An 11,424-nucleotide genomic window follows, 5' to 3' on the forward strand; every position below is an offset into this window, starting at 1 on the left:
TCTTCTATACATCAGATCAATCAGAACCCAATTGGAGAAAGGAGGGAGTGGTCGAGCAGTAGAAAATCTCGGACGAAAGCACGTATCCCTGATGGGTTGAGGAGAACGATCCAACGATTTTATGTAACTCTCCGGAAGTTGAACTTCCCCCAACCAGTTGAGGAAGGCTCCACTGCCGAGTCCTTGCGAATGGCGGGGAAAACGCATGTATTCGTTACATCTTCCTTTATGCTGACATGGTTCCATAGTACTGACTCGTAGAATAGTGGTCGAGCTGAGGCACGAAAAACACAACAGTTGTAGAAAAACGGTGTATGTAACGACAGACCGTATACATGTCATATATAAAGCGGTCTACACTTCCTGTAGGTCATCGGAATATTTGTGTTAATTGTGTAATGTCGCAGCACGAGGACATCCTTTTTCACTTTCAAATATGTGTAATGTCGCAGCACGAGGACATCCTCCTCCTTCACTTTCAAATAAGGTCATCGGAATATTTGTGTTAATTGTCGGATCGAGGACAGAGAACATCGTAGTGTTACTGGAGAAAATTTAAAAGGCAACCCCCATCACAGAATCGTTAGAGAAAAAAATGGACACTTGGATGTGTGATGATGATTCCCTGGAGACTGAAGCTGTTAGTCTTGCTGAAGTTATTGAAGCTGAAATTCATTTTCAGACAAACGAAGGACCTGTAAGTCTTATTCAGAATTTCATATGTAGAATTACAATCCGAATTCCAAAAACGTTAAGTATTTTCTTTTTTTTTTTTTCAGATTCAAATTGGTGGGGGTGAGGAAACATACGAACGATTCTACGATATCAGTGAAGGATCAGAGAAGTTTTCCTCTAAATATAAAACTGTGTATAAAACTTACAAGTGCAAATACCGAGACCTACATTTGCTTGCAGGGGAATAATTTTTTCTATTGTTCAAACAAATGTTTAAGCAAATTATTGGGCATGTAAACAAAGGAGAATTTAGCCATGTTCGTTTATGTGTAAACGCCGACTCCCTAAAAACACCGATTAATCTTCCGTTTATGAAGATATCAGAACTGACATTAGATAGAATTATGGATGCATTTTTCAGTGTAGATCAGTCACGAAGTGGCTTTCTGATAACAGACTCTCTCTCAATCGATATAGTTCTAATAAACATATCAAATAAAGGTGGTGCTGGTCATTCTAAAAATATAAAAAAAAGAACTAACATCGTTAACTAGGTGGTATGGTTTCACATTTAAGAAGCGCATAGTTGGAGAGGACATTCCCATATGGATGCTTCCGTGAAAAACACAATCAAAAATGATTCGTCGGTTAAAACTCTGTCACTATGTGTTCCTTTATCCACCCCTTCACATGTGTCGCGGCCGGTGGTACTCAAAGCGGTAAAACAACCTTCATTCTGTCCCTTATTAAAAACAGCGAACAGCTAATTTCACCCGCTCCGGAGAGAATAATTTACTGCTACTCGGAAGAGCAGGACCCGTTCTTACAGTTTCCGCACGTTGAATTCGTAAAAGGCTTGAAACTGCCTGAAGTTGATAGACATGTCAGAAATCTAATTATAATCGACGATCTCCTACACGTTGCAAAAGACAGTTCCGAAATCGCTGAAATATTCATTAAAGGAAGCCATCACAGGAACACAAGTATCTGTCTTCTCTCCCAAAATTTGTTCTGTCAGGGTAGTCAATATAGGACCATCAGTCTTAACTCTCACTATTTAATCGTTTTTAAAAATCCCAGAGATTCCCGACAAATATCTCACCTAGCCTCGCAAGTATTTCCAGGGCGTTCGAGTGTTCTTGTCGATATTTATATGGAGGCCAAAGAAAAACCGTTCTCATATTTATTACTGGACTTTCGACAAGATACGCCAGAACAATTACATCTACGCTCGTGCATATTACCGGAGGACGGCCCGTCAATCGCATATGTACCTTCATGGCTAAAGGACTCCGAAAACATAGTGACTTCATCAGGTTTTTGTCTGGTGCCAGCCCCAAGCAAGCAAATACAATTTTGAGACAGGCATCACATTCTCAGGTCACGGTTTTGTGCGAACTGTGTAAGAATTTACTAAGAGGTAACATACCAATCACCCCCCCAAGAACGTCTTAGACTGCAGCGCAAAAAGAAACTGCTGCGTGTTCTAGCGGATAAAACGGTCCCCTTCACACGCCGACGGAGCTTATTACCCAGCAAGGAGGAGCACTGTTTCCCTTACTGGGCAGTCTGATAATTCCACTGATAACATCGCTAATAAGAAAATGAACGACTCGTTCAAAAAATATTTACTACTGGCACCACCAGAACACCAACGGATGATTTCTCTGGATGAAGAGATGTCCGAAATTCTGAAGAGACAGGACATGTTGATCGAATCCAAGGTGAAGGCCTACCTTCAAACATTGCAGGCTTTTCTGGGGCTGAAGAAGAAAAGAGGGCCTCCGGAGGAGGCCCTCGTGCTCCCTCCCGCGGCGGCCGGGGAAAAGCGAGCGCCCAAACGGACAAGGAAGAAACCGTCGATTCTGACGTCTCCCCGTCGCTTGAGAGGAAAGAAAATACAGTGGGTAAGCATGTAAGTAGACAATTTTTTTTTTGAAATTTGTTTATTTAAATGATCGATTACATCTAAAGTGGCAATAATATCATTGCCCCACAAATTTTTACAATAACATTCGTTAAAAATCTGTCTCGTAGTAATACCGCGACATCTATGGGTTAAAAAGAAAACACAATGTAGTCCACAAGCTATAGATTCCCGATGTTGTATTACAGTCTTGTTATAAGTCCACTTGCGACTTTGCCTTTTTAGAAACGATGCAAAATCTTCGGGCGGGGGGCGGGCAAACGTGTCGAAGTAATCGGCTTCTTCTTCTCCGAGGTAGCTATCCAATGGGTTCCTGGTCTGTCGGAGGGATCGGTGTTGACAACTAGAAGAACCGGTTTACTAAGAATGTTCTTAGGCAGTTCGTCGCGAGCACATACACTTATGGGGTAATCTTTAACACTTTCCAACAAACGTGCTATTTCTTTAGTGTTCATAATCAAGAAGAACAGATGTCTTTTGTCAGCGAAACCACGTTCTCGAATTCACTGTACAAGACGCACGTGACGTTTTCAGGCAATGGTGAGGAAAATTTCAGTTCGAGACGTACGCTCCCCCGTCTCAGTGCACTAACGTGTTCACCGATGGCGTTTTCGTCCGGTGATAGGTCAAAAGCGTCCAATACATTACCGACTGAATACTCGGAATATGACAAATCATTTCCGGTGTCTTCCGTCCATTTATTTAATGAAGAGAAGAGCAACAGATACGATCTCGTATACTGTCCTGTCTTGAAGTCGGGAGTCAGAGGTATTGACGGGTAATGAATGCCATCGGCAGTCACTTGTAAGTAACACAGGTTGAAGTGAGAGAAGTTAAAAGGGTTACGAGCGTACGATCCATTGAAACCTTCGCTCGACACCAAACCCACAATCACGCGCGATGGAATTTGTCCTAGGAATATATTATCACGTGTGGAATCTACCATTCCTTTGGGAATAGAAAAGTATGTCACGTTCACGCGATTAATCGGGTACACGAGCGGGTTCTTCTCTAAAACACTGATGTGTGCGAGTTGGATCTGATTTTTTTTTTTTTTTTTTGATTTGGTAGTTGTTGGCGCATCGGCTTCTATGGCCATATTGCACCTCCCAAGGTTTTTGCAGTACTTTGATCCAAGCCCGAGGCGGGAATCGAACCCGCGACCTTTGGGTTGCCGGGCAGGTACTTTACCCACTCGGCTAGCCCGGTCGGCGAGTTGGATCTGAGGATTCAATTTCACTTTACGTACGAATAACGTTGCTTCCATAATGTTCAACTTGGCAGTTGACGAATCGTTGGAAAGCAAACAAAATTCGGGGGAACTTCTTACCAGTCGCAAACGGAGGGAGACGTTATTCACTATGTATTTAGACTGGTGACACAGATCGAGTCGAAGTCTTCCTAACATCTCTGCAGTTTTCGATTTTGAGAAGGATTTCGATCGTTGGTACATACCACTGTCCTTCTCGAACATCTGTTTAACATCGGGGTACTGATCTTTGACGTACATCTCTGTTGTCAGTTGCGAATTCTTGGCTTCCCGTCCATAGTTAAGAAGCATTTCCAGGTATGCACGATAAGGGTACGTATTCGACGATGGGTTAATCAGTTTGTCTTGTACAAAGAGATCGACTTGACTGAATAGAGAGTGAAAGAAATTGTTAACGACTCCTACTTTATCATTTTCTTCCAGATCTTTTCCATCGCTTCTCGTGATTCGCACCTTCAACCGCAAATAACTTTTCCCGAGGTCTAGATATTCTTCTGAAGTCCCCGGAATATAGAATTCGATCGGGCCTACACTATCTACAGATGCCAGAGGAAGGAAAGTAATATACGACGACCGTTCGACACACATATTAGTGGCAGGTTTACTGAAAAGATCCAACTCAGACATCATAACTTCCATCGAAAATATCACGGCGTCTACGTTTACCACCTCCCTGATTACGCACCTTGTCTTTAATGGCTTGCCCGACTTCTGATACACGATTTAAAAACGAACGTTTAGGTGGAACACCTGATATGACATCATCAACAATATTACGTCCTGCCGACAGTACTTGTCGACCGATGAAAGCTGCTGCAGGTTTCAGTATCGGTGTGAGAAAATGGAATGCTGTTCGGAAGATGCTTCCTAAACCATAACCTCTCTGGATAGAGGGCCCAGCGAAGTAGGGGTTCCTCCCTGCTTGCATTGTGTAGTAATGGACGTACGCATTCATCGTTCACGGAAATGAAGTTTAATTGTAGTCTTTCCGTCACTGAACGGCACGATTTCACCGCTATCTGTACGCACTTGGATGGTAACGGTGTGGAACGTGTTTAACTGGAGGGGATAATAATCTAAATGCGAGAACTCTCTGTTATTGGAAAACGATACGACACGTAACAGTGGTGCTTTTGTATCACTCACAACCTGATCCTCAATTAAGTTACAATAGACGAAATAGGAACTGACGCCTCTATATATATCTGCCTGGTACTTAGCGTAAACTCTACCTTCTAAGTCTCTGCCTAGTTTTTTCGAAACCTAACATCTGACCGAGCCCTGTTTTTGGGAAGCGAAGGTAAACTGAAGGATCGATTTCGATAGACACTATACCTATGGAGTTCACTTTTGCGTCGAGTTGGGGGGCCAGTTTCATCATGGCGTTAAGCACCTGGGATATACTTTTGTAGCTCCCTCGTGGTAGTTTACAGACCTGAACAGCTTCTGCTTTCACACCCCGATATGTGATCGTTCTATTGGATGTTTCTTTAGGCATTGTGATTTCCTTCTTGGAAACCCACTCGCCGACGTGATAATTTCTGAAAATATGTAACCTTCCTTGATCCTCGCTAAATGTCTTATCGAGACCTATAACCCGAGTAAAAACTTTAAGGATTTTCACCACACCCTCGTTCTTCACCCTTAACGTGAACTGTTCTTTCGTTCCGTCTGTTTTCACTTTCAGTTGAATGTCACTGTCGACAGAATTAACATCATCGATAATTTTGAGGAAGTGGTATACTTTTCTTTTAATACTGTCATCGCTCTGACTTCTTTTTTCTTTTTGGGGCACAGTGAGAATATGTTCCATCCATCGGAGATATTATCCCATGAAAGAGGGAAATGTACTTCGGCTAGTGCTACTTCCCATTTGCCCGAGAGAGAAACAACATTAGGCAGCTCCACTGTGAATTGTGACTGAGAATTTCCGGGATGCAGATCCATACTAGCATTACTGGGTAGTGTAAGGAAAAACATCTTGTGAGCTGACCCAACTGTTGAAGCTTGATGGGTAGCCTAACCATTTGACTAATAACTGACGTTGTCCTCTAACTGTCTTTTGTTTAAGTACCTTTTCGATGGGGTAGACGTCAGGAGGAAGATTATCGTCAAAGTTAACTTTCTGTAACTGCGTTCCGTAAAACGTTCCTTCTATCTGCTCACCATCACAGCCTGTCACACTGTACACAACAGGGTTACGCTTCAAAACACGTGTAATAGTAAACACTTCTCTCGTCCAATTCCCCCAGTAACCTTTGCGAAAAGGGTGAGACCGCTGCTCAAAACAACTCTATCTCCGATTTTAAATTTCGGTTTCAGGGTTTTGGTATGGCTGTGGTAGAGTCTATTATACACTTCTTCTTCGTTAGCAAGAGTGACTTTTACAGGGGCCATACCTATAGAACGATGGGTAGTACGATTATACGTAGCCACAATGTCGTCGAGTACATGAATATATTTCTGACTTTTGGAATAAGAAATCCACTTCTAAATTTTTTCTTTCAGTGTCCAAATGAACCATTCGGCAATAGCTGCCTTCTTTTCTGATCTTGTTGTATAGAAATTGATACCAAGGGAAAGGAATAACCGACGAAGAGGAGCATTAGTGAATTCTTTTCCTTGGTCGGTGTTAACACAAAATGGTGTTTCTTCTTCGAAAATAGATTTGAATGCCTGCACCACCTCGTTGGATTTTTTGCTTTTCAGTTTTCTGACCCAAGAATATCGCGAGAAGCAATCCACACAAACCAGAAGGTAACGATATCCATCGTTTGAGTTGGCGAGAGCCAACAGGTCACCCAGGTCACATTGAAAAGTGTGATTAAGTCCGGGAACTATAATTTGGTTCCTCCGAAAATTAATTCTTTGCTGTCGATGTCTCACGTAAGTAGGTTGAATAGCTAGGAATTCGCGCACAACATGTCTCGGTAATTTAGTATGTTTTTGAAGAGCATCAATAGAACTGAAACTACCTATTACTTTAGGATTATAATAGTCTGCTAACATTTCTCTATCTCCACAGGTAGGAATGGACAGTGTCGAAGACATCGCACTACTTATATTTGTCATCATCCTGATAGTGATTATTATTATCTCGGAACAGCAGCATGAGGATTGGAGTGCTTCCACACATCTGAAAATGTTACTGTTTGTTCATTGATGTACCTTTTTTAAAAATGTTCATTAAAAAGCAGAAATTTTCTTTGGTGTTTGAGTTTTTTTGATTTTAGGAAATGTGTCAATAAAATGGTTTACACATATAAGTTAAGACAATAATAAAGGGTTAAAAAATATGAGAAGATAATAAAAAGAGTTTACACAAAAACAATAATAAAAAATATGAGAAGATATACAATAATAATAAAAAGGCTCTAATTAAAAAAAAAATGTATTTTCAGATTGAATCTCTAAGGAAACGAACCTATAAAAAGGTTAACATGCACACAAGAAAAAAGACTCTGGTGGATTGGTTAATAAATACTATGACAAGACAATGAATTTTCTTTTTATCAAAGGATCAATAAAGGTTTAAAAACTATGAGAACGCCAAAGAAAATATACAATAATACTATATTAAACATTGTTATAAAAACAGTATTTTTCTCACTTTTAAAAATAAAAAGTGATGGAGGATGTCCTCGTGCTGTGACATTACACAATTAACACAATTATTCCGATGACCTTATTTGAAAGTGAAGGAGGAGGATGCCCTCGTGCTGCGACATTACACAATTAACACAAATATTCCGATGGCCTTATTTTCTCACCAGCACTCGTGCAACAGTATGCAAATGTGTTTAAATCCCTCCAGACTTTATGCAAATGTGTTTAAACCTCCAACTAATCTACTAACACCTTAACCCTGTATTAGACACAAGGAGTTGATTGCACTTCAACAATTCGGAAATTTTTGCTTCATCTACTCCGTCCATAACTGAAGCTCCTAATACCCGTTGGTGAAAATGTTTTCTTTGAATTCTTCACAGAAAATTGTAGAAATGTCTGTTATCATAAATTAGAAAAAAAAATTCTCGATTAAGTTAAACATGCATGTGTTGAATGACGTCATGAGAAGTTACTGATAGCAAGCTAGCTTTAATGCCCTATGTATGCTTTCCTCTAATTGGTAATGCCCTCTAAATTTGTGACATTGATGCATTGTCTGGAATCAAACTAAACAGTTTATATGCGTGCTCCATGTTTCAAGTAGTGAGCTCTCATATTATGCCTTTGGGGATAGAACAGCTGGTAGGATCACCATCCTTCCTACACACGGTGGAAAAGATGAGTTTGAGTCCCATCGATGACGTGAGAAATTCTTATAGCCCTTTTTCACAACGTGGCTGAGTTATTTGGTCTCCGGTCAGGTCAGCATGGATTTTTCTCCTGGAAACTCGGGTTTTTACGTCCAGAAAAACAGAAATACGACCACACAACACATGCAATTTACAGACAACATACATGGAGCAATATGGCCTTAGTCGCTGATGCTCCTAAACCCAACTACATCTCTCATATTACTAACACTCACTTCTCTAATCAAAGTGCAGGTTGAAGGTGCAGATTTTAAATTAGTATTTGCTTGCCAACAGGTCTAAAGGGAGTTTCAATTTATAGAAATTAATTAAAAATGTTTTTAACATGAACATGGTTTTTTTTCAGTTGTGTTCAGCAAAGATTGAAAATATGGGATTCGTAAAAAATGAATAAATTTGAGGTTTATTGCTGATGGGTTACCTACAGCACTCCATGTACAACCACACTTGTGAGAAGCAGTTAGTATAATCACCATCCTCCCCCACACTAGGTTGAAAAGACCTGAGTTTGAATCCCATCAAAAATTTTTGAGACTTTTTCATAATATAGCTAAGTTAGTAAGGCAAGGGTAGCCTGGTTTTTACTCTTAAAACGGGTTTTTGGTTCAGCAAACTGACCATAAAAAGCAAACAATTTAGACATTATATACGGTGCAACATGGTCTGTCGATTTGCTCAAAACCTTACACCATGAAGAGCCCCAAGATTTGTAACTGATACTTGAGAATGATCTATTTTTCAAATTCTGCCAGATCATATCCCTTGCCTAGTACAATTGGACTGCATGTTATGAACCTGCAGTATCACATATACAGATTGGCCTCGATTAATTTGTCCCGCGAGCGCATCGCGCAAACGCGTTAATTGAATATAATAATCAATAGGAAAAATTATAATTGGCCCATGACCTTCAGGAATGACCATGAAGAATTTTAAACATACTTTTCAAATAACTTTAACTGTACACCATGATAATAAAATAATTATAGAATTAAATGTTTATTGCATAAATTACACAACGAAGAAACTATTTGTTACGGAAATATTTGAAGTCGTTTGAACAGTGTTGGCTTTCTTTTTTCCGTAAATCAATATCTGATAACCGACAACAATCTTCTCTAGGCTCTGGTGAAGTGAATATCACAGAGAACCTCAAACATTTTGTTTGAGGTTCTCTGCAATATAAAAGATTTCATCTAGTTCTTTTACCGTTATCTCCTTTGCACTAACATTTTCATCTGGCTCATTTAAAAATAACTTTTTTTTTTGCATTTGAAATTTGAATTTTTAAATACAAGTCTGCATGTGACTTGATTAGTGGCAGACAAACAAGTAACACATCTGCTTCCAATGGTCGATGGAACATACCGAGGCGGGCAAATGCTTGTTTATTGCCCATCCACGCGTGGTAAGCTTAGCGCACGATTGAAATCTTTTTCAGCTATCACATTAAAAAAGATCGCATTAATTATAAATTTGCATCATGTAAAATGAAAAGTTACCGCATTTTTTTCAAATAGTGGTAACTGAAAAATGTGTTATTCAACCTCATGTTATGCAAGGCTTGGCTGTACCAGTTTTCACCATGACGGCATGTACAATTGCTAAAATGTGGGGATGGTCATGGTTTTGAGAGAGTGTACTTGCTTATGGTATTATTTATAATTGTACATCTGTAAGATGTGCTCTAAATATTAGTCGGCATACTGAAACTCCAAATCCCAATTCATATTCATTATGTCCAATGGAAGCATGCAAAGTCATATTATTATTATTATTATTATTAGCCATATGATGCAAGGAAGCCTGAGGCTTGTGCTGCACCAGGAAAAAAAAAAAGTTTCCGTTACCCTGAGAGAGAGAGAGAGAGAGAGAGAGAGAGAGAGAATCAAAAGTAGGGCATGACCAAGAAAGAGAAGGATGATGATATCCAGCTCAGGACCCTGGGTGTGCCAAGCCCATACTAACCAGATGTGAGCCCCCGGGGTTAAATGATGGAAAAAGGTTTATCCTTCATGCTAGAGTGAATAGGTCTTAAGACATTATCCCACTGGCGCGTGTTCTCATTAACCGTCAGTCAAAATTTTTTCCGAACATTTTGTTTATGCCCTCAACCATACCAATACTTTGAATTTTTTGCCTTATATAATTGCAAGATGAGAGCCGTGGAGAAGTTAGATGCTCTATAGGACATAAAAATGTGAAGGGTTCCATACAAATAATATCATCTACCAAGATTTGAGCTGTCTCAGGTTACTGATTGGTAATCAGAAATATACACGTCTTCCTCAAAAACATGTTGATAAGAACTGGAATGATACAATTACCTCTTTATTTCTGAGGTAACAGCCCCATAAAACCCACAGCTTTTGGGAGGTTCTGTTTGGCAATATCACAGAATGTAGAGTAACTGTTGCCCCTAAATAGATTCTGACATCAGCATTAGTTGAGGCATATGATGCAAGAAAGGAAGTTTATATAGGATAAGCCAAAAAAAAAAAAAAAAAAACTCCCATTTCACCCATCCAGTCACTCCAAATGTCTGTCTTTTTCTTCTTTTTTTATGTAAACCCCAAACACGAGAGGTATTAGAACATATAGTACTTAGTACCGTGCTTGGGTTGGAGGTTGAAAAGACGAAACAAGATATTTGTTGACATTGGACTTGAACTTCTGTAGACTAATTTTCAGGAAATACGTATGAAGTTTGTTCCAGATAACGGCAGTTGAATGAATAAACGAGAAAGATGAAAAGTTAGTTCTGTGAGTTTGAAGTTGGACGGTAAATGGATGTTGGCTGGTGGCGACAAGTGTTCCGATTGTTTTGAAAGAGAGAGCGGGACTTATAGAAGCCAATTCAGAAGAACAGTGCCCATGAAAGTATCTGTAGAAGAGGCATGCAGCAGAAACAGTATGTCTATGAGACAGCCAGTGGAGAGATTCTGTTAGAGATGATTCATTAATTAACTTAACTGACTTCTTCTGAATGGAATCAAGAAGCCTGAGAGGTTTTGGGGACACCCCCCAGATGTGAGAGCAATATACCATGGCAGGGCAGATTTGCGATTTATACAGGGTGAGCAGCTGTTTGGAAGAAAAGTAACGCCGAGAGCGAAAGAGAAAACCAAGTTTTTTAGATGCGGAGGAAGCAATATTTTATATCATTTTGCCTAGAAATCGGAGTATCACTAAAGATAAGCATAGGAGAAGAAGAATCCTTTTTGCGAGATATA

General features: G+C 39.8%; 1 protein-coding gene across 1 annotated transcript; it reads right to left on the reverse strand.

The window, feature by feature from the left end:
• Nucleotides 1-3,059: 3,059 nt before the first annotated feature.
• Nucleotides 3,060-4,460, reverse strand: LOC150088104 (uncharacterized protein F54H12.2-like). Its single transcript, XM_090370022.1, has 2 exons — nt 4,058-4,460; nt 3,060-3,550 (listed from the first exon to the last, which is right to left on the reverse strand). Exons 1-2 carry the CDS (start codon nt 4,458-4,460, stop codon nt 3,060-3,062), a joined length of 894 nt encoding a protein of 297 aa, XP_090226148.1.
• Nucleotides 4,461-11,424: the final 6,964 nt, after the last annotated feature.

Source organism: Mastigoproctus giganteus, chromosome 3 (genome assembly GCF_048544385.1).
Source record: "Mastigoproctus giganteus isolate SK-2022 chromosome 3, ASM4854438v1, whole genome shotgun sequence".
Lineage (NCBI taxonomy): Eukaryota > Metazoa > Arthropoda > Arachnida > Uropygi > Thelyphonidae > Mastigoproctus > Mastigoproctus giganteus.